The sequence below is a fragment of the Rissa tridactyla genome, chromosome 1, assembly GCF_028500815.1.
Source record: "Rissa tridactyla isolate bRisTri1 chromosome 1, bRisTri1.patW.cur.20221130, whole genome shotgun sequence".
Classification (NCBI taxonomy): Eukaryota; Metazoa; Chordata; class Aves; order Charadriiformes; family Laridae; genus Rissa; species Rissa tridactyla.
The window spans coordinates 175,465,201-175,489,438 of NC_071466.1; the positions used below are offsets into that span (position 1 = coordinate 175,465,201).

The following is a 24,238-nucleotide window of genomic DNA, read 5'->3' on the forward strand; positions in this document are numbered from 1 at the left end:
CATATAAACACAGCATATTAAAACTGCATACCAAAGAACGTGTTATATTTCCCTTGAGGAACGTTCCTACTGAAGCAGTCACTGTTAGACACTCTATCAAACAGTTGAGTCAGTATTGTGCAAAATGATAGTTCAGTATGCAATCTTGACGTCTGTCACCAATGTGTATGAATTTAAATATCTAACATAACAACCAATTTTTTTGTACAGGCAGAATTATTTTATTACTGCAGAAAACAATAGGCGACATTCTCATTCATTTCCCTGAGATTTTTATACCAATATATACCAATACTGAATTTGTATACCAATATACCAATGCTGAAGACCTAGTTTTGCCCACAGTCACTAGTGCTCACATAACATAAATAAGTAAACAGTTTGTTTGGCAATGAAAATGTAAACCTTTGTTTTGACTGCAGAACAGAAGCTGCATCAGTAAAAATTCCACCTTAATATATAACTTTCTTCTAAACATAGATGGAAGCTCACACTATCTTCACGTAACTAGCTGAAAAAGGCTGGGAAGAGCTTTGCCTTACACTTGGGTAGTGTAAGATACAGAAAACAGAGGGTCGAATTCTAATTCTTATTTCTGATGCTCAGGCACAGAAAATACCTTCTGATCCAGAAGCATCATGGCAATACCCTCCCTCCTGTTGTTATTATGAGATATTTTAATTATTAATTATTAGTAATTATTAATAATATCTAATAAAAAGATACAAAAAAAGGACCTTAAATAATTCTCTGAGTTTTCAAGGTAAAAATGTCAAAGGTATTACATCAAGTTGTGATTCTAGATTTAATGGGAGTTCATTGGTACGAACAGCTGAAAATCCAGCGCTTAGTTTAAAAAGCATACCTTTACAATTTAGTCAGCTGCCTGGCAGTTAAGGACTCAGTGAACCAATGTGAACGCTATAACAACAGGCTTTTTGATGCTTCAACAAAAACTGTTTTAAGTGGTAGTCCCTTTACTATGAGAAGCCCAAGGCCCAGTGACTACCTCAAACTTCTCATACGACAAAATGTTCTAAAAGAATGAACACTTAATTAAGAGTAAGGGTGAGCAGGAAGAACTGTGTGGGTACAAACTGAGAAAAGAAGCAACTTGCACTAATTGTACCCTGGGGATAGAACACTATAGGAAGTTTTACAATTAACTGTGGCTGCAGATGAAAGCAAACAGCTTAGGATCTTTGGCTACAGCTGAAGAAATTCTTCCTTCTGTCCCCTTCTTCATCCATACATGAAAGAAGTTTTGACATAGCAAAGTATCAGATTATTAAAAGCAGCTAAGTGTAAGCAATACACACAGGCCGTGAAAGCGTCAGCAGAAAGTAGTATCTTCTTCACCTCAGGAAGCAGCAGAAGTTTCCAGTGGCACAAAGCTGTAAAATTAGTTGTATACAGCCAACACAGTGCTGCTGTTCTTCACTGTCAGCCTTTTTACCTCGTTCTGTTTCCTTCTTTAGGTTCATTGTCTTGCACTGTTGTCTTGAGTTAGAGTATCACATATTTGACTCTGGCAACCAGACGAGAGTGGTGACACTGAGGGCTAATCCAAGACATCCCTCAAAGAGTGTAATGCACACTGCTCCAGTACCAACCTAAGTGAAGATATTTCCTTTTTGTGTGCTGTACCATTCTGAGGCCATCTTTCAAAAAATTTGCAGTGTATTTTAGGGAAGTTCCCCTTTTATCTCTATTTTGGTCATATTGGTGAAAGAAAACACTTGGTTGTTCAGGTAAGATAGGATGGTGCCTGCATCCCTTGTCTGCATCCTGAGGACAGGCAAAGCCAAATTTCACTCCGAACTGTATTCAGTCATGTTTGCTTAGGTTGGCTTGAAGTACAGCGGTTGGATGTTCGGAGTCTAATGTTCAGACTCCAGAAGGGCGGTGGGCTTTTTTTCCTTTCCTTAGCTCCTGGTTCCTCTGTCTGGTTTGGCAGAGCAGGACAGTTGTCATCTGTACTGAAATTCCTCCGCTGGAGAACATTCTCCAAGCATGAATTTATATTTGTAATTAGCATCTTTCCCACTTTCTTGCTAATCAAAACACAAGTACAGAGAGCCTGAAGAAAAGAGTTTATTCAAGTCAATGATATCTCTTATTTAGCATAACAGTATTTAGCAATAAGACAATTACTTCCATAGAATCTTTGACTTCTTTCCTCGATAAGATTGAACAGTATGATTGCTTCAAGCATCCTGTAAGGAAACCACAGAGTAAAAATTGCAAAGCTGCTATCGCAAATAGCGAAAGCTCGAACTGTAGGAATCCAGCAGTGTCACAGAGAAGTAATGTGAACAAGAGGTACAGTGCCATGTCATCCCTGTAAGAAGTACCCTTTTTCAGAATATGTGCCATATCTTTACTGCACTGGGGCAGAGTACCGTGCATAAAGGAAAAGTAGCATTTTCCCTAGAGCTATGGCAGCAGAGGACAAAAGATAAAGCTGAACTTGAACCTAGCCTTGTGCTCCTTCTATTTGGTTACCAGTCATTCTTCCTTCTCTGACGCTTTTACAACCTGTCAACATCCCCACAGAAACAGACCACTCATCTACCAAAATCCTCACATTTAATCTCCATCACTAAATTTTTCCTTCTGTGATTCTGGATATGAATCCTGGGTCTGAGCATCCCAGGCCTTCTGACTGGACAACCAGTGTGATTTTTCATGTAGACCTGTAAAGCAAAGAAACTATTATTTTTCTGCCCTAGGAAGGCATGTAACTGGGGCGGGGGTGGGGAGGGGGAAGGGGAGTGCCTCTTTTTAAAGGAAAACTATTTTTCCTGCAAGTTTCTGCATCATGTCAAGGAGCAAACTGCACCCTTTATCTCAGGTCTTTTGCTTTCCCCCCTCTATTTACTCTGCAGCTACCGATTTCCTGTTTTTAACAGTGCAATTCATAATCAGTGTTTTATATTCATTAGGTTTTAATATGCCTGAGGAGTTTGAGAACATATGAGAAATGACAGCTTGAGACAACAGAATAGTAGTAGTTTTAGTATGACTTTTTATCTATTTCAGATTATGACAGCATTGGAAGATGTTAGTTAGCTTGAGATTCTTCAGTGGGGTTGCTTTTCAGGCACCTAGAACATGGGCTTTAAGATTTGGACCTCTGTTATTATTTCCTGACAAAGAAGCAGATGAAAGACTGGCAGAGAATGGCTGCCTACAGCAGTGTGTCTGAGAAGGTGGGGTTCCTAGAAATGTGAAAAGATCACCTACTTTTTTAATTCTCCTGTATCATTTCCCGAACTCAAAATATAGTTTGGATAAATATAAGCCAGAATGGTGACCTAGATGCAGAATATTCGAACCCAGGGTTAATTCTTTCTAAATGTGTGCAATACAAACTCACCAACAGACCCTGCAACCACATGGTTGTATTTCTAAGTTACAGATCGTTGTTATCTGTATATGTGCCTACACTCATACAGCTTACAACTCTCCCTATATGTCACATATACATAACATATATACATATCAGGCTGGTTTTCACATGTGCATTTCTCTTTTGTAGAAAGAGTAATATAAAATATCTGACAGAAGGGACCAGGGGAGAGATGTTTGTTTCTCCTGTTTGAAATCTGCCTTGCACCTACAGGAATGCCAAGGTACAGAATAGGACTGCAATGTAGATACGGTAGTTGCCATGCCAAATAGTGAACGGAGACATGTGAAGGGCAGCGGGAGTTAAGGGAAGCAGACAGATTAGGAGTGGATCATGATTTGAGAGATTAATGGTGATCTCCCATGGCCCGTAAGAGACAGATGCAACAGCAGCTGAAACCTATCTTCTCACAGCTTTCTGCAGAGGGATGGCTTAAAAATCAAAGATGAAAGGGCAAAAATGGTAGTTTCCACACCTGGAAGTGGAGCTACTGTCAGCGCATTTTTGCCATCCACTACATAATATGCCAAAGGAGAGGTAACTTCCACCCATGCCACCATCCTGACCTTGCCAACTACATCACACAATAATGAAACTGGACCCTCACCTTGCTGAGCCAGTGCCACTGTGCTCCACCTTCCCTATCTTGTTCCTTCATTTCCAGAGTCCTGGGCACATCCAGAGGGATTAGAGCTCTCAGTGTAACATTTTCACCTTATTCATTCACCTCAGAGTTCCACCTTCCTAAAGGCAGGAATAGCCCAAGTCTGTAGTCCTCCTTTAAACTTGCTTGAGTTGTCCAGGAATTAGATAAATGCAGACACTCTTCGTAGGATGGGCTCGTTCAGGTAATGCACTGATGTAAAGGTTTCTCCAGGGATTTGTTAGGCTAAGAAAAATGCTGTTGGTATAGCAGTGTGTGCAAGCAGAGGCTGAAGCTCTGAACTGTAGCCCTGATTTTAATCTCATCAGAATGTGAATTCATGGCACAGTCCCGCTTGCATCTGAAACTATGCAGACAGAGCCTGGCAACCACACAGCTTCACAGAAGTCAGAGAAGTGTATATGCTGAAGTATGTCAGCAATTATTCAGTCACAGGTATTTGTAAAATTTTTGAGTATTTTTATCTAGTTATCCTCAAACACATGCATACCTCACACAAGACGTATCTTAAGCATAAAGTTATGCAGGACATGTAATTTTTCATGTATTAGTTTCTTCATGAATTTATCTATCTTTCTTTTCTTCCACATGTCTAAAGCTTATAACCAAAATCCTGTAAAAGAAGCTTATTTCTTCTTATTATAATATATTCTTATAAAGGAGAAGAGAAAAACTATATATACAATTTATAAATGTTGTGCACAATTAAGGATCAAAGTAGCAACAAAAAACTCTACACGAAGATGTGTGGATCACCAAAAAAAATACAAATAACATTTTATTTGTCTTTTATGCTTTAACTTAGGAATCTCAGTATCTTTGTTTCAGTATACTGAACAGTAACTTCCTTTAGAGAGTAACAAAAACATGAAAAAATAATGTGTTCACTAACTTGATTTTATCTTCTTATTTTCAGTACTGTATTAAACATGCATTAAAAAAGTAAAACCAGAGCTGTTACAGAAATGTATTCAAATTTAGATTAGACTAAAATAAATAGTCTTAAGGATGTGCAATGAATGTAATGGTTCTTGTGTTTATCTACTTACATATGTATTACTTGTATGTGTGTACATACATGTACATATAAACCTTGCAATATGGAATACTACTCAAAATCTATTTGCTTTAATGCTTAATGATATGAATGTCCAATGAGGTGCACAATGCAACACATGATTTCAAGACATGCTTCTGTCTATATAAGTTAAAAAACTGCCTTGTGATGAAGGAATTATGAAAAAGCAATAAATTGATAACTATAAACTTGATTTAATCTTTAATGGATTATTAGAACACTTTATTGAATTCTACAAAAGAAGAATATAAAAATAAGCTTACCTGTATGAATATTCCTGAATTATTTCTGAAATAAACTGAGTAGTACAGTATATTTCCATTAGGCTTTTGAGGAGGAGACCAGAATAGCATTATTGACGTGGAAGTAAGGTTTCTGTACACAACATCTTTCGGTGGATCACTTGGTGCTGAAAAAATGTTAAGTTTCAGCATAGTTTTTTTACATTTTATTGCTCAAGAAACATCCACCATAGATTTGACCACATCCTACCTCAAGTTAAATGTATTTCTGATTATGGTACAAAAACTGCTTCTAAAATGGTGAAATCAAATAGTAGGTATAAATAGTTTTTTAAAACCCTATTTTTTCAGAAACATTAGTATTTAGCTGCACTTGTAAACATACTCTTTTCTCACCAAATTTTTCCTGTACTTACTGGTTTGGGCACATGCAAAGTCTAATTTGTAGACATGGAAGTAAGTTGACTGAGTTAGGCCTCTATGCTCCATATATAGTTAATAGGAAAAGATTTGTTTCAGAAAACCTAAATTAAAAGCCTTGTTCTCTCTTTGCTGATTATAAACAGAATTCAGGCTCCCAACTCATGTAGGTAAACCAGATACTTAAGCCTGGACAGTATGATCATCTCTGGTTTTTCCTCTTTCCTTAGCCTATTACGCATGCAGGAAGGACTCTGTAAGTCTTCTTCAATTAGCCTCTCCTCCTGTCCTGTAAAGAATAGCAGCATATGGTCCTTCTCAGTAGCACAGTGATGCAGGAGAGTCAAATTCAGTTCCTTAAGTCAGCTTAAGAGAATTTAAATCCATATTTCTCACCCTCCAAGAAAGTTCTCTACACAACATACAGTAGAGTACTGAACACTGTAACTTATCTCTCCTGCTTTGTGCTGTTCTAGTTTGTAATATAATACTAAAATATTAATTGGAGAGGAAACGCCAGGATCAGTTCCTAAAACTCCTGCCCTAAAAAGTCAGTTCATGTTTCCATAACAGCTTCAATAGCAAAGACTGGGAATACCTACAACCTGATGATTTAGACAGTCTTTTGAGGGATGGCTTGGATAGGCACTAATCCTGCCAGTAATTCTGTATTGGGAAGTCAGTTCATCTATGCAGGATGATTCTGAAATATGCCTGCATACTATCCATTTTGGAACAGATCGTAGCAATATAATTGATGGGAAAACCAGATACAATAATTAAACTGAACGACTTTCAAAGCACAGTATATAGTATGATCATTTATAAAAGTCATCTACCATGTTGGAAGTAAAATCATTAAAATAGAATAAACAAATCAGTGTACACTTGCAGATTACATTTTCAAATTAAAACCATTTCAGACACTAAAGAGTATTTTCCCATCAGTTGTGTCACAGCAAGATAAAGCAAAGAGCTGTTAAAATATATTATAAAATTAATTTTATTTATTTCAAAATTTAAAATAAAATTGTTTTAATTTTACCCGTCTTGAAGGAAAATACAAAGTTTTGCTCAGTAAATTAACAGAAATACCCAACATATAGAGCCATAGATACATGTACACACAAAGACAGATACACACAAATAGACAGACAGAATGCCTGTTCTTGACCAGTCAAATACTGCTTCTGGTTCAGTAGCCTTATTAACTTAAATAGGGCTGATAGAAATGTAAGGCTGAATGAAGATGAAGACTCATACTATATATATGATTACCTCCTTCAGAAGTTCTGAATGTTATAGTATCACTTTTTATGTTGCCATCTCCAAATCTTGTACTTGCTGTTAGGTAAGCACTATAATCATAGTTATTTTCCAGGTCTGTGAACTGCAATGACGTTTCTGTTACATTAACACTCCTTTTTGACATTTCATTCCTAAAGAAAAAGTATTTTATTAATTATATATACACATCATTTCTGTATGCTTACAACTGTGGCATGTGATATAAAATTGAAAAATGTAATATTGTGGTAAATACAAATATTTTAGGCTTCATAAAAAGACTGGGATAACTTTTGTCTTTTATGTTGAAAAGCTCACTTTTGTATTGTTGCATCACAATAGGGCACGCACTTAATTTTGCTTAAAAAAACAACCAAACCACAAAAATATATTTGTCGATTTCATCAGTAAAGACAATGATCATATGGAATATCAAGGAGGAGCATGTCCATCTAGTAACTGCTATCAAATGGTTATGTGGTACCCTTGGGAAGGACACAGTAGGGCATAACTAAACTGTCTCCCTGGACAGGAATAGCGAAATATAAAAAGATTATAGCAGGGAGCATGCCCTACTGTGACTCTGTGAAATTGGTCAGAAGGCTGAAGTTATAAATGGAATAATAGAAGATGATATGGAACAGGAATTAGCTGGTGCTGAGTTAATTCTGGTGGAATGTAGCAGGGGATCAGAATGGAACTCTAGTCAGGTCAAAACCCGCCTAGAAAGACTGTGAGATGTAACATTAATAAAACGCTGGTATTAGGATAGGTATGAAATGATTATCAGAAAGTAAAATAAGATACAGAAATAACTAACTTGAATTCAAAAAGTCTGCTATTCCTCATTAAATTAATTTAATCTTTTATGAAAAAAATAGCAGGAAAAAAGCTACCCATTCCTGTAAAGATTTCTACATGACTGGGTGCCCTGTGTCTTTAATGAGATTTCATACAGGGATGATAATTTGAGAAGTAAAACCACATATCTTGCTCCAGGAGTCACTATGGAGCTCTTCACAAACAAGAGAATGAGTTCTAATTAACAAAAAAAAAAAAGGGGCGGAAAGGCTGATTTAAAATTATTAGATGGGCTGATTTTCATCCTTTCATAATGAATGAATGTCCCATTAGCAAAGATCACCATCTGATACTCCTGAAATAAAGTTACATTAACAAAAAGTGGAATGATAAAATGTATAAGAATGAAAAAACTAAATTCTCCCTATCCCTTTCAGATTTTGAGTGGAATGTCTCTTGATATGGGAAATGCTCTTGGCAACCGAGAAAGTTAACATTTACATTTTTCCCAAACTTCTGACATTTTGAATAGTCAGTAAAAAGATACAAAAGGTGGCAGCTGCAGTTATCAAATTCTATACAAAGAAAAGACATCTTTTGCTGGATCTTTGCCTGATATATTCTTAGTATGGAAAAACGTAGCTGGTTATAATTTAAGTAAGAAGAAAATCCACAGCTTAGTGCTGCAAACACTTCTACTCTGAGTAATTGCATTCTGATAGCATCTTATTTGCCAAAAAACGTTTCCACAACTAGGCATAGTTAGGAAAAGGAACAAAAGCTTGGGGTGTTTCAAGAGAAGTTGATTTTCTCTTTAGAAACAACTGAGATTGCAATCAAAATAATATGAAAACACTGATCAAAGTGAGCGCAGTCTTCACAGACAATGAGAAAGAAAGTACCTATCAGACTAAGCTAAGGCAAAGAATTTTAATGAAGAATAATAATATTAACTTTTAAATGAGAACTTTCAGAAACCCAGACAAAAGAGATTCTAAGAAACTGCATACTTTCACTTGACAAAGACGGGTACCATATTTTCTTAAAAATCTGTACCTCAAAGTAGGCCTGGTCAGTAATTATCTCACAAAAAGTTGCTGAACAGGATAATGCCAAAAGACAATAGCTATATACAGGTTCAGCAATTTGTTAATATGCCTTTAATACTCTAGAATTGCAGACTCGGGCTTTGCTACCTGCTAGCACCCAAAATCATCTTGTCCTGTGACAAATTCCATGAAAGATAATAACAATGAAAACATTACAGATATTACCCTTTCTATTCTAGTAGTTGGGGATTTTTTTTCCCCAATCCATTAAAGAAAGGTTACCAAATTCTCTGTAACTGTTGCAATATATTTAAGAGAAGGAACATTTATTTGTCATCTGTATTAACCTTCCTTTTTCTGCTTTATTGAGAAGCTCTGGGATTAACAATCTTCCCCAAAAATATACTGAATGCCTCCCAAAAGCAGCAACTATGGCACAACAGCTTGCCTTGTCAAATCTCACCCTGCAATGCTTTTTATAAAATTGTATAGACAATTCTGTTAAATACTTAAAATTCCCTTCTTTCCCCTCTCCAGAAAAAAACCCTCCAAGGAAGGAGTGAAGTTGTGGGCCTTTTGAAGGCAATGGGAGTTTTTTATCCAGTGTCCTTGCCTCAAGATGACACTTAATGCCTCTCTAATTTTAGATATGGCACAGTAAGGACAGATAAGACAGAGCAAGGACAATATGGAAGGAAAAAGTACAAGACTTACTTCAAAAATGATGTGGTTGCTTAATTCAAATACTTAGAAAGACAGATCAATTAACAGTTTTTTAAAAATAATTCTTAGTAACTCATTTATCAAAATAACAAAAGCGGTAAACTTTAAGGCAATATAAGGATGAAAAGTTGTATAACCCCAAGTCTTTGAACACAGCCTGTATCAAAAACATAATTCTTATTGTGAAGTAACTCTTTTCTAGCTAGAGGATAGTCTTTAATGTTTTTTGTGGCTAAAGAGCACCAGGCCTTGCCAATACAGTAGAAGTAACAAGACAAGACAAATTTAACTTTTCTGGAAAGAAGAGCTCACTCCTGTTCACTTGATCACCAACTTAACTGAAAGCTATAATTTAAAAAAAAATCACTAGGAACCGAGGCCAAACTCTATCCCAAAATCATCAAGTAACATTAAAATAATAAATACAAACTCAATAGTAGTGTGTTTATAAGGACTGCTGATTCGCGCATCTGGTTCACATCTCATGAGGTGCACGTTAGCATTTGCTTCCTGCACCTTAGTAGTGGCAATAAAATGGTACAGCATAAAAGCAATATATTAAAAGTGATCAATTAAAAAAAATTTTTCACTCCCAGTAGAAGTTATACATACGTCTTTGAAAAGATGCCACATCACTAGACCAAACTATATTATGCAGAGAATAAGACAGAAGCTGCAAGTTTTAAAGTGACAAAACTATTTTTTAAAGGTGAAAAAGGATTCCAGGAGGGATGACAGAAATAAAAAGATAAAAAGAAAAGATAGATGGAAAAAACCCCAACAGAGTAAATGAAAAATACCTGTTAAAAAATACTCATTTGCGATGAATACAATAAATACAAAATATAACACTAGACATAACTGATAGCACATACAAAGACTCAACATTGCTTTCACGCTTTCTACAAAGGAAGCAATATTTCTCTATTTGAAGCCTATTTCAAATCTCCTTGACAATTTAGCATAGGCTTGTGCCCTGTCTTAAAATAGGCCTAATCAGAATATAATGAAAATAGCCACCATGCTCTAAATTAAATTTGAATTCATTTACCATAACATAACCTTGAGAAAAATCTGAAAATGCTTACAAAATATTTAATACCCCAATTTTCAGCTACTACATTATACCTGAACTTGTATATACAAAAGGCTAGTATTTTAAGTGTTGGATGAATATTCATTCTCCAGAAATGTGTAATCAACACATTGTGTAAGAAAAACCTAACATTCCTGATAGGTTACAGATTAATATTTATCCTCAGAACTACTTCCAGAAAATCTTACCAGACGTAAACTGTGTAATAGAGGATAATTCCATTTGGCTCCAGTGGAGGTTTCCATGACAACTTCACAGTGACACCCGACAACTGTTTTACGGAGACGGATTCTGGAGGAGAACTCGGAGCTATAAAATGAGAGAACAGGACACAACATCTTGTTAAACAGCTAAGATCGATGGGTTACGCAGCATCCTTAAATAGGTTTTTAATTATTTGTGATGGAAAGTGAACTCTGTACTACACCAGTACAGTATCCATCAACTAACGTTAAGGCGCAGCTTCTTTTCCTTTTTCTGACAGATGATAAAAGAAGATTTTGCATGGTGGTGTTAGAACATCTGTTTCTGTGATTCAATGGAAAAAGTACTTCATGAGAAAACAGAGCAACGGGTAGGTCACACTGATTCACCTACTGTCCAAGTACATTGCTGTAGGGTTTTTTTCCCTTCTAATAAAAGCAAGAGCTTTATAGGTATGAACACATGTAAAATATGGCAAAATAGTCCCCCTGAGGAAAAAGAGGTGCTGTAAAGAATTATACAAAGCACCAAAAGGTGGAAAAATGGATAAGCATGGCATTGAGAGATGATAAAAATGTGGGATACTAGGCAGTGGTAAAATCTATCCACTCCATCAAATAACCACCACATTCATACATTTAACATGTCACAAGGGCAAATATAAAGATAGGCATTGACTGAGACCCTTAAAATCCATTTTAAGATGAACTCTACGTGACACCATATCACAATTGTGCAGGGAAACAACATAAGTAAATGAAAATATTAGACTATGTTTGATTTCATTCTAAAGCTCATATAAATATTGCTGAGGAAAAATATACCCACGTATGCATAAGTGATACTGGTTTGTATTAGCATGGTATTGAAAAACAAATCTTTTTCTTCATCTTGATTCACAGATATATGTATGACTAGGAAGGAATATTAGAATTACTTTTGTTTTTCTCAAATTAAACCAAAGAGCATCATGCACTAAAAATTCAGGTCATAGCTGTAGTCATGCATGAAAATTGAGAATATGAGCATAGCTATTAGCAAATCTATGAAACATTTGGTCTGAACCTTGGAACACTGTGTTCCTGTGAATAAAGAACATGTGGTGTATTATAAATATTGTTGTTTTTCAAGTTGTTGTTCCTTCTTTCGCTATCTCAAAAGTTGGCATAAAGGTTTTAGAACTCTGCACATTTAAGAAAAAAAAAATCATGAACAAAGGTTCACTGAATTCAGTGAATGTCTGTATTTACTAGCGAAAAATGGTGACAGCTGTATTTAGTGTTTTACTTGTTATACTATCCTCAGTGGCTATATAATAAAAGATCTGTCATACTGTGAATGTCATGTCTTTTTGGCATGTCTGGTTCATTCTACATTTCTTATTCACAGGATATTTTTTGCTGGAGAATAGAGCCTACATTGCTCTAAACAAAATACTCTATGCAAAAGATGGATTTATCCAAATTAGCTGTTCCCAGTGTTCTCCAGCAACATTACTCTTCAGCAAAGGTTTATTGCTGACAGTGTGAATGTAAGCCCATCAATTTGGAGATTTGCAGATCCGTTATCATCAAAAGCTGGATCTTAGGCAAGTCAGTGCTCCCTAAGATGTGAAAAGAGAATTAATTTGGGAATGGCTGGTGGGATGTTTGTGTCAATACCACTTTAGTCTGGGTTCCCAGAGACTTCCTCCCTAAGCAATGGAGAGTGACAGACTCAGCTTCCTCCAAACTGTAATCACGGCAACTAAGTTAAGATTCTGCGCTGAATTTTTTTCAGGATTCCCCTTCCAGAAACTATAGAGGGGACCAATGATAACTTCCTACAAGTAAATGGGGTACAAATATTAATTTAAGGTTCCTCTGCTGATTTGTGACCTACTGTACTAATTAGCAGAGGATGCAATGACTGTGTTCTACCCTCAGCCTGCAGTGCAGAACACTTCCCTGCTCAATTTGGAAGTCCAGTCCTACAGATGATAGACTTTGAGCATTTTCATAATATTAATAATTTTACATCTATATATTTGTGTCTGTGCATGCATCTGTTTAGAAGAATCAAAAAATCTCCAAATGAAAGAACTGGAAATGTCCCTGGACCATTCAAGCTGCCTTTTGGTGGTTTTCCCTTTCTCTGGCTCTCACATTTCTGCAGAACCATATACAAATTTAAGTCTACTATGTGGCATATTAGATTAAAATAACATTAGTAAATTAAGATTCTTCAAATTCATAAGATATCGGTAAGACCAAACTTCCATGCAGAGCAATTACGCCATTTCACTTAGGTTGTACTGATAAATATATTACGTAACAGATAGATAGACAGATGTGTATGTTTGTGTGTAGGTAGATAGATACGGATATCAATACAGAGACACAATTGCAATAAAGTATATAAAACCTACACATATCTGACATGAAGTGTAAGATTAGTTTAAGACTACAAGCAGACAATGATACATTGCAACTTCTGTTCCGACTTACCATCTTCATCAGTTAGTATATGTAGAGGCAGACTACGAAGGCCCTCCCCCACTGTGGTACTAGCAGACACTTCTACAGCATATTCTGTGTATTTCTTTAAATCTAAATAAAGAAGAATAATTCAGTAAACCAACCATTCAGTGGGCCAAATTAGGTTTTTTAATGGACCATAAGTAGTTCTGAAGTGCTGAATAGGCCCATCACTTACAATGATCTGTGTCTTTAGAGACTGAAACAAGCATGAGGAAAACTCGAACACAAAGTATTCTTCACGAATAAAAGAAGGGGCAAAGCGATAATTACCAGTTTATACTTAATTTTCCTAGAATGCTTTACAGATTGTCCTTGGCTGTAGTCTGAAAATTTACTGGTTAAGATGCCAAGCTCCCAGCGTTAACTGCTGTGTCACGCCTCAGTAATAATGTCAGAACATAGAAAAAGATGCAAAGGTGAGTGGAAAGTGAAATATTTATTTTTGTCCCGGCTAAGATCAGAAAGATATGTAGGTCACTTCAGTGTTTACTTTGTTACAAGGATAGATATGCAAAGACATTTACTGAAGTTAATTGTACTCTAAGCTGTATTGTACTCTAACTGTATTGTATTTTAGACAATGAGATGTATGTTAGAGTCTATAGTGATCGTGGCCCATTCCACCACCTTGCTGCAGGACACAACAGGCTACTTCTCAGGACAGGTAGCAAATAACTTTCAGTAAGGACAAGAAGGATCATGTCCAACCAATGAACTAATTTAACTGCATCAGTCTGCTGATCCCTTCTCAGAACAATTTACAGTTGCCATAAGTTCCAGATCATTATATACTGGCCTGTAATACGTAGCGTCAGAAGAGTAGTGTTTATGATTCTTTGCTCGGTTCCATTAGTCCTCTTGAGATATATTGTGTAGGTCTGTATGATTCCATTGGGAATGGATGGTGGAAAAAATGATAATTCAATTTCCGTGGATGAGATGTTCCTATAGGTTATGTTTTCTGGTGCAGAATCAGGAACTAGAAGACAAAATTTAGACTCACAGAAGATTCCAGTTTCATTGATTTGTTAAGCAATTTCTTAAACTGGTTTAAATGAAACACACTGCAAACATTTTTATTTTTATCCTGTTTTTGTACAAAATAAATTTTAAAAGAAGCTGAATTGGAATCAAAAACACATGACAGACACACACTGTAACAAGGTAAAAAAAAATAAATTATGTAAATCACCTTAACACGCTAGATGAAAAAATCCGGAGCATGGCACTAAACTTTCCTTCTAACACCTCATAGCTATCACTGCAATCTTCCAAGTTAGCTCTTGTTAGGAGATTTTTCATGTTGTACTGCCATAATTTACACTTGTACCAGCAACCTGCATTTTCTTCCTTTTCTCTGGGTGATCTTTACAAACTCTATGAATACTTGAACGGAAAAACAATGGGAGCTTAACATATTGCTGTAAGGACCCTGAGAGCATCCCCCCTCCTGCAGGTTCGGCTGCTGGGGCTCAGGGCCAGCTTAGCAATAGTGTAACCAAGGGCTGCCTCCTCCTCCTTGCTGTTGACACGCTCCCAGGCAATGCTGCAGTGGGGTTGACCACTGGCCTCTGGGAGTTGCTTTCAGCTGGGGTGCTTGTGCTTTGTCCCTGTCTGAGCTACATCTCCTGGTACATCACTGCCATGGCTGTGCTTGGCCATGGACCCACTGATCTAGTCCCTGACTTGCAGGCTGATGCCACAACTTGACCTCAGCTTGGTCCCACCACTACAGACCTGCCCAGCTATCACCTGGCTGTGTCTGACTTGGTTAGTGTCACTGAACCTGTTAACTCACTTTCTTGGCTTGACCTCAGACTTGCCTCATCACTGCGGAGCGTTTGTCAATCTGGACTTCAGGCTGCCCTGCTCCCTTCACTAAGGTTGGTGGGACAAGTCCTAGCTAGTGAGGCATCTGCCCCACAGGCCCAGGGTTCCCCTCAGCTCTTGGCTCCCCATTCCTCATGGAGCAGCTGGCCCTTGCTCTATCATAACAATGGGGTTTTGTGCGGATGTGTCTGCCTGTCCCCCCAAAAATACACAAGTATGTTTTCCATCATCCAAAATTGGTCTGATAGCATAATATATCTTGTTCCAGAAAATCACAACCATACAATGACAGCATAATTTGCCCAAAAGGTCAAGTAAGGCTGGGTATGCTTTAATATGCCCTAAACATTCTTATAAATGTACTGACATTTGATGAAACTCCACATTCAAAAGTATAAGTAATTTCTGCTTAAGCATCATCCAGAAAAGGGAATAAATGCCATGAAAGGCAGTGAAATCAGCCCACAATTCTGTCTAATTTCATGGTAGAATGGTAACAGAGAATTCCCAAGAGCTCTTCAAACACCATTCCATTAACAGGTTGTGTTTCACTCAAAATGCTCTATCCTCCAGATCCTGCCTTGTTTTTATTCTTCTCATCTCAGAAGATGTTTTTGCAGCTTCTCATCTCTGTCACAAGCAGCTGGAATTCAAATTTTTGTTTTGAGCATCAGAAGAGCTAGGCACTGAGAAAGAACTAACCACCTTAAAATACAACTTAGACAAAAGATGGATGTCTAAGTTAAAGACAGCAATAAAAAAGGTTATGCCTAAGAACATTGTATCTGATGGGCAGGTGCCTATATACCTATTGTATCTGACCCCCCCAAATCCTCAAAAGTAGCACAATGTCTTGACAGAGCTAGCTTGGTGCTTCTATTATGACTACGGTTGCATGCAATCTAAAAACTAGGTGTTTGTGTCCCCATTCCTTAAGAGCTTGACTTGTTAGGCAGGCCTGGACCACAGCTACTTCACATAGGAAAAATCAAAGTTCATTTCAGAAACAAGGAGAAGGAGCTAATAGCGATTCCACTGTGTCTTAACAATCAAGGAGCCAGAACATCTCCCTGCCCCTTCTGAGAGACATCAGAACGTGCATAACTTTCCTTACTGAGAAAAATGCAATGCTTAGCTCCAGGGCTAGATCTAGGTATAGATAAAGTGGGCAGCTGTCTGAGGTAGCAAATTGGTGAAGATGGCAAAAGACCCCCAAAACTGGATGATCATCATACCAGTGCTACCTGGATATGGCCGAGTCCTAAAGGAAACTAACCTTCATGCCTGCCTCCCCAGTCACCTTTCATTCCTGAGTCTACAGCATAACCCAAACATTTATTCCTCCATGTAAACCATTACCCTCAGTGTTTTCTCTAATACCTCTCCTGTTTAACTCTACTGAAAATTTAATGACCCTCTGCCAGTATTTTATATCCCCTTTTCTACATCGTCTTACCTTACAGCTGCTTACTTATTTGAAGTCTCCTCCTGTGCCTTGTTACACCTCTTTAATGCTCATCCTTTGCAATCTTCATTTCTAAATTTACTTTCCTTTCTTGGAAAAACTTCAGCTACTCCAATCCTCTGCTATTTTGTTTTATCTGTACCTTCTCCAAAATATTTGTAGTAAAATAAACAACTTTGCTACAAAATAGCACCTTATCTGTGAATTCAGGGGGGTTTTAAGCATTAGGATTGAATTCTTATCAAATTTCAGTTCATAACTTGAATTACAAGTCACACACACTTTTTGAAACCCTTCCTCTCCTACAAAAAATTATTTTCCTGCAAGACACAAGGAATCTTCAAGGACAAATAGTAAAACACATGAAGGCCATCAGGCATACAATTTCACACTGTTTTCTTCTTAATTTTCCTTACTATTTCCTTACTTTTGTTTTCTATATAAAAAAGAAAACAGGGTTCAAACTTACTGCTTTGCAAAGCAAACACATACTTTTAAAATGAATTAAACTGATCTCCTGGACATCAAATGTAACCATAAAGCAGCCAATTGTGGGAAACTTATATTTTTATACTCACCAGTTTCAGAAGTTCTCACCAGAAGTGGGAAAGATGACTGATTCCCATTGCCAAGTCTGGTGAATGCCCTTACAGAGATGTTGTAGAGAGTATATGGCTTCATTTCACCCAGTGATATACTTGTAGATGAGGCATTTTTGATAAATAAGTCATTGGAATCACTGCACAGAACTTCATAGTGAGTTATGAGACCATTAGGCTGCTCAGGTGGTAACCATCTCAGGTTTATTTCTGTTGCAGTTACATTTATTAACTCCACGTTTTGGGGTGGGGAATCTGGTTCTGCAATATAGAAATCAAAGAGAAAAAAAACAACTTCTGAGACTTTTAATTAATTGAATATAGGACTGAACTCATAAACCTGTTGGATCCTAACATTTAGATATTCTGAAGGTTACTGTAGCAATATGCATAGCTAACTGTACCAAAAGGGCTACACTCTCTCACTCTCCTTCTCAAAGCTTTACCACTTTTTATCTCAGTTAATTTCTATATTTCTTCTTTTTCACTAATAAAACTAGACATCTTTTTGCATCCCAGACACTTTAGCTTTTCTGGAATTTCTTTTCTCATCCACTTACAAATTTATCCAAAACTGCATCTATTAAGAAAAAATCTCTTCTGTCTAGTCCTCTCATGCAGGTTGATCCTTCAAATCCTCTCTCCAGCTTCCTCGAATTCAAGTTCTTTAACTTTGTCTGAATGGTGTCTTACTGCTTTCTTTGTAAATAACCACCCCTCTTATTTCACCCAACCAACCATGGAACCAGGAGAGGGACTGTACACACTGTAACTAAACTCCCTTTAGTTTACTGATACAGCTGCTAATTGATGACCATGAAGACCCCAGTGTAAATCTTGCATGTACTGGTGTGAAGGTCATGAACAAAACAAGACCAGCTCCGGGGTAGTATGTTGGCTGAATCTACTAGCAACATATGATTTAATGTGACTCCGGTGAGCTAATAACGCATGGAAGTGTTGAAGAAGTAAGTGGGCTGCACTTATGAATAAAGTCAGCTTTGAATGTCAACCTTGATTCCTCCAAAGGCTTCATCACTTCACCCCTGAAATAACCTGTCTATAAAATTTTAAAAGAATGCCATAAGAACCTGGGATTATGCAATTCGGTTTGTGTACAAATACCCATGTACAGATATTTTGGAATTTATCTTGGATTTTTTTGACCTAAAGGTCTCACAAACCATTTTCATTCCTGACTTCAGAGCCCACGAATGGAAAGTGTTAACTGTAACAAATGATTACTTTGGATGGCAGGACTGCTCACATGGGTATTTCCCATGTGAAGAAAGAAGCTTACTTTTCCATTGAAATGCATTTTCCAATTTATGTGACATGGAACAATATTTGAATGCCACAACCTAGTATCTTCCATCCTAACACAAGTTATCTAAGACAGATGTAGTGCATCTTTTATTTGGAGGTATCTAGCTTTTCAACTAATCAAGAGACAAACAAGTTTTCACTCCTAGATTGGCTAGAGTTAGGAGACGTGAATCTCAACTTGAATTACCTCAGGAAAATTAAAGAACAACAACAAGACAAGACTAATTACGCATAGTCTTGTAAAAGATAGGAATTACAGGTGGCTTTCTCAATAGTTTCATCTAGGCTTGCGGGCATCTCATACCAATGGACAAATTGTTGGCCTGAAACTCCACTCAGTGAACAAATTTCTCTCATGCTCAGAGGCAGGGAACTGTAAACTTTCAGAGAAAAAGATACTTAGGTAGGTAATTTTCTGTTCTTGTGATATGCCTTGCCTCTGCAAAAAAAGTAATAGCATAGAAGCATGCAACTTTTAAAAAAATTTACGAGCACTTGAAGTTTCACTCTTTAATTTGATATTTTGGTTGGTTGGTTATTCAAATCATCTAAGATTCATAAATCAGCATAATTTTTAATCCTGTAATCCTTTGCTCTTTTTTATTCCCACTTAATTACTCTTCCTCTATCGTAGCATATTTGGAAATGAGAGAGAGAAATGTCAATTGGACAATTACCTTCTTTATTACTTTGGCAAAAACTGGAAATAGCTTTGTGAAACCAGTGAAAATAAAAATCTGATATAAATGAGAAAAGACTGATGTTTAATACTCATGACTCTGCTTTGTAAATCAAATTCCTGTGTTCTCTTTGCAAAGGCAAAATCCAGGTACTGCCCCCCATACCTTCATGGGTGGAGACTACCTTGCAAGCAAGCAAGGTAGATCCAGAAATCTTCATGAAGTAGCATTATATCCTACATTAAAACTATTCATCAGTCTTAAAATTCATAAAGTCCCAAACCCATATAAAAATAACTGCATATAATATCATTCCGTATAAACCCGCTCACTTTATCAGCAGCTCTGCTTAAAGACACCAATATGGCTTCTGAATTGTTGAAAGCTGTCATTTCCAGATGCTTCAAAACCAACCTAATTTCCATATGATAACATAAAAAAAAAAAAAAAAGATAAGCTCTAGTCCCAAAGAGAATTGATTATGTTTTAGATGGTGCCTAGGAACACATTATTTTCAGTAAAGGAACCTCAGCTTTGCAGCTTTCTTCCCATTTGTCTCTCAGAGTTGAAATTACTTGATTGCTGGTCATGCTGCAGCTTTCATCATTATTTTTAGCATTTACCTAAAATTGGGCTGAATGAAGTCACTGACTGATAGAAGACTGATAATTTCAACATTGCTTTTATTTGTACGCTTTCTTCCCCTCCTTATGTATGTGACCAGTCTTCTGACGAAGCAAAAAGGTCAATATAGAAATCAAATCATCATTGCAAACAATGTTATTTACCATCTTCAGGGGTTCTCACGAAAACATCATTCTCTTCAGACAAAGCACTTTCTCCAATTGTTGTAGAGGCTGCGACTCTCATTTTATAATTTGTGTATTTTTTTAAACCTAAAAAGATCAGGTAAAAAAAAATATTGACTATTGACTTCTTAAACGTATTTTTTCCCTCACAGCTACTTATAAAACTATAAAAATTGTTACTGTTTTTAGAGGTTTTGGTGCACATTTGTCACCTAAAGGACAGAATATGTGTAATACCATTTATTTGGGAAGAGACAAATAGGCACTCATTCAAATCAATAGATTTTGAAATAAGTCAACCAGCTTCAACCCTGTAAATAGCTTTAAGAATTTATTTTTCAAAACAAAGGATGTGTATGTCTACATCCAAATACATGTTTTTATTCTATATGCATTACTCTGATTAGCATAAATATGCTCATGAGGAATGCATTTTCTAAAATTACTATCAAAATTATCACCTTAAAAGAAGAAAATTATGTCAGAAAAATACTGTGAAAAAAATTGAAGCTGAAAGAGAACTGACAATTTAGGAATGTTTTTCTATGTGGAAAAAAGAGGTTGAGGAAATAATTCTAAGGAGAAATCAATTTCACAACTTACTACTCCGTACATTTCACAAATTACTACTTGGCACATTTCACCAATTACTTCTCATCTTACCTAGTCCTCTCCTCCCATCTCACATTCCCTACATACCCTTCCCCAGTGGACAAGTCTGGCAGTAGTGTCCCAACCTTGCTTTTACATGCAGTTGTGTTGTGCGTGTGTGGATGGGGAGATTTGCTCCACCTACCTTGCAAATGGCTACAGTACATCAAGCTGGAAAAAATAATTTTGTATAACGTAATTTATTTTTTTTAATCAAATGACACTTTACCTGTCATAAGTAAGCTGTTGTTTGAAGTTACTGTATGGAATGTTCTTTTTGTATCCAGTTCCATTGCATAAACAGTATAATGAATGATTTTCCCATTGGGATTTGCTGGAGGATCCCAATATAGCCAAACAGAGGAGGAGCTAATATTCTTGTAAGATATATTTTGTACTGAGCTTGGAACTTAAAGGAAAACAGAAAAATATGACAATAAGCAAATAAATTATTAAAGAAATTAAAATGTTCACTGAAAGAAGACACGTATGTTAACTTATATTAGAATTACAATATTTCACCTTGTTCACGTGTCCTGACTGTGAGAACTGATGGTGGCCCTTCTCCAACAGCAGTGGAAGCAGACACACTGATTGTGTAGTCTGTGAAAGGTATAAGGCCCTCTATAACATACGACAGTTCTTCTGCCAAAATGTTAATGGGATACCGATTACCTGGGATTAAATGGAGATAAATAGTTACTCACTCATAAACTTTTTTTTGTCTTTTCCATTCTAAACTCACTGTGACATGGTGACCTGGAAATATTTTATTGCAAAAGAATTAACTTTCACAGCAGTTACAAAAACATAAGGAAAAGTTTACACTCCGTGTCTTAACTCAGTCAAAGAGAAGCTATTATAGGTCGACTTTCATGTGTGCAATCCTCTCTGCTTTTCAGAGGTCTTGTATGAAGTATAGAATTCAGACAGTAGGAATAATGGATAGATTGGCCTAGGTGAAAGAATGAATAGGTAAGAACTAAAAACATGAGGTTTATACTGACAGCTATCTCCAAAAAAATTTGAGAGAAATTTCCTAGGAACTCAAAAAAGCCTTGTAGATGGCCTAGACTCGCCAGTGACTTCAGAACCATGGCTCCTAGGTTATTGGGGCTTTTGGTTTTGTTTTTAATGTCGGGTTTTTTTAATTGAGAAAGACAGATTCCCTCTTTCTTGCCATCCTAACTGTGCTATAATGACTATATTTGAAATGGCTCCCCTCATGGATCCCTTCACACTGGTATTTTTTAGCAGAAGAGTTGTGGTCAGCAGAATAAAGTTCAAAGTCAGCAGCAACCCGACTGTGATAGTCAAAATCACCTGTTACAAAGCTGACATTATGCCACTGCGATATGAAAAAATGTGGGTGCTTCACATAACTGAGTATCAGGTTCAGAGTTTTTCAACACCAGCATTAAAATGGAGGCATGTAAAAATCAGCAGGTCCTGTTCAAAATTTGGCCGTCGACAACTTTAGCTACTATAATAACTACTGTAAAATAATAATCATGTGCAACATACCATGTCTGAAATCAATTTTTCAGCAACACAGACATCTTTTAGCAACTAAATACCCCAAGCTGAATGAGGCTGTAAAAAGAAGATTTGCATTTAAAGCAGAAATTAAAAAGTAAAAACTTGACTTTCTGCATTTTTCAGTGCGAGTTTCAAAACTCTCACTGAAAAAATTTAGAGTGGTATTTTAATTCCCTGCCTGCTAACTGAGGCCTGCTTAATGATTTGTAAATATCCATACTTGGTAAAGAAACACTGGTCCATTGATAATACAGAACAAGTGTACACACTAATGACATCACCATGTCATGGGGTCATCTCCACCTGTTTGTCACCCATATAGCAAAGTTGTAACTTTTTGACCTATTTACCTTCACTGACATTTGAAAACCTATTAGTCAAAAGGCTTAGAAAAATCAAGGTCTCTGAAGGGCTTGGAGATATGTTAATCCCTGACAATCACACCTGCTTTGGCAACTGTAATAACTGATTGTCTATGCAGCTTGGCTGATGGCTTTCGGGTGCTCCTTTCACTAGGAAGAAGGTCAGCTGGGTGACAAGGGGCTGGTTCCTGCCTGTGTGGCATTCCCATTTGCTTCAGAAGGTTATTTGGTAGTAAAAAAATCCGACTCCAGCAAATGACCCATTCATAATTTGCTTGAACCATGTGCTAAAGATCATATCTGGGACAGTGAGGAGGGTCCTTCAGAACAAAGGAGCAGGTAGAAAAATATCCTAAAATATCTTACCCAAAGCAGAATGTAATTCTGCAGATCCATGTATAGCAGGCAAATTATCACCAGAAACACTCGTAAATATTACTGGGGAAGCTGTCTGAATGCTGGAAAACATTTCAGCTGAACCTTCATATAATTCATTGGCTGCTTCCATTGAATTCCAAGCAGGAGAAGGTTTGAAGTTTTCATTTATCGTGTATGGTTCCAAAGAATCAATCGAATACTAAAAATTGAAAGTATAAAAATAAATCACAAACATCGTCATCACTAAATTATTTAATTAAATTTATATATAATATATAAATAATGTTTGTATTTTTGTTCATATATTTACACACACAATATACAAATGTTGGTATACGAATATTATCTTTCATTACAACAATAATTAACTTCACAAAATACAATATTTCTCATGAAAAAGCTCAGCTGCCAGTTGACTACAACCTTTTATTCATTTTTATTGTTTAAACAAACATCATATTCTTTGTTTCCTTTTTTTAAAAATATGGGGTTTATAGTAAAGTAGCAATTCCAGAGCAAGGCCTTTAAGTTCATATAATATAGTGCTATATCCTTGGAATTATATTGAATAGACACATATTTGAGCTTGGGAGATTCCATTTGCGCTAGGCATGTTCTGAAACAGGTTGCAGGCACTAAAAACAAGACAGCTTCAGATGCTCCTACTAGGCTCTGAAGAAAAGGAGTAACAGGTTGACTAGATTGCTGTGAGGAAAAAAGGGGATAATGAGTGAGAAAAACAGAAGCTAATGAAATAAAGGGGAATGGGAAAATAAGGGAGAATATATGTGAAAAGGGAGAATGAAAGGGAGGTGATGTAGGACAGAAGGCACAAAAGACAAATGTTGGAAAGGGATAGCAGTAGCTATAAGGGGAGCAAGAACTACAAAGAGAGGAACAACAAAAGCAGAAGAGAAAAGAGAGACAGCGTAGAGTAGAGGTACAAAATGGTATGTAAGCACTAGATCATTATGCCCCTTCAGAATCTGGGACCAAATCCAGGACTCCAGTGTCTCTAAATTGTTCTGCTGTCATCTGTGAACACTCCCCACTCACACATATGGCCCACTTCACTGCCAGAAAGAGATGCTTTTACAGTGATGT

The 24,238-nt window shown here is 36.7% G+C and overlaps 1 protein-coding gene across 2 annotated transcripts in view; it reads right to left on the reverse strand.

The window, feature by feature from the left end:
• Positions 1 to 24,238, reverse strand: part of PTPRQ (protein tyrosine phosphatase receptor type Q) — a 139,494-nt gene that overhangs the window by 70,609 nt on the left and 44,647 nt on the right. For both annotated transcript variants that reach the window (XM_054224774.1, XM_054224768.1), the window contains exons 27-36: positions 23,123 to 23,333; positions 21,378 to 21,530; positions 21,085 to 21,264; positions 20,184 to 20,291; positions 17,369 to 17,650; positions 14,292 to 14,474; positions 13,463 to 13,564; positions 10,961 to 11,081; positions 7,095 to 7,255; positions 5,418 to 5,563 (exon numbers count right to left, since the gene is read on the reverse strand). In XM_054224774.1, coding sequence (XP_054080749.1) covers positions 5,418 to 5,563; positions 7,095 to 7,255; positions 10,961 to 11,081; positions 13,463 to 13,564; positions 14,292 to 14,474; positions 17,369 to 17,650; positions 20,184 to 20,291; positions 21,085 to 21,264; positions 21,378 to 21,530; positions 23,123 to 23,333 — 1,647 coding nt within the window. The remainder of the gene's footprint in view (positions 1 to 5,417; positions 5,564 to 7,094; positions 7,256 to 10,960; positions 11,082 to 13,462; positions 13,565 to 14,291; positions 14,475 to 17,368; positions 17,651 to 20,183; positions 20,292 to 21,084; positions 21,265 to 21,377; positions 21,531 to 23,122; positions 23,334 to 24,238) is intronic.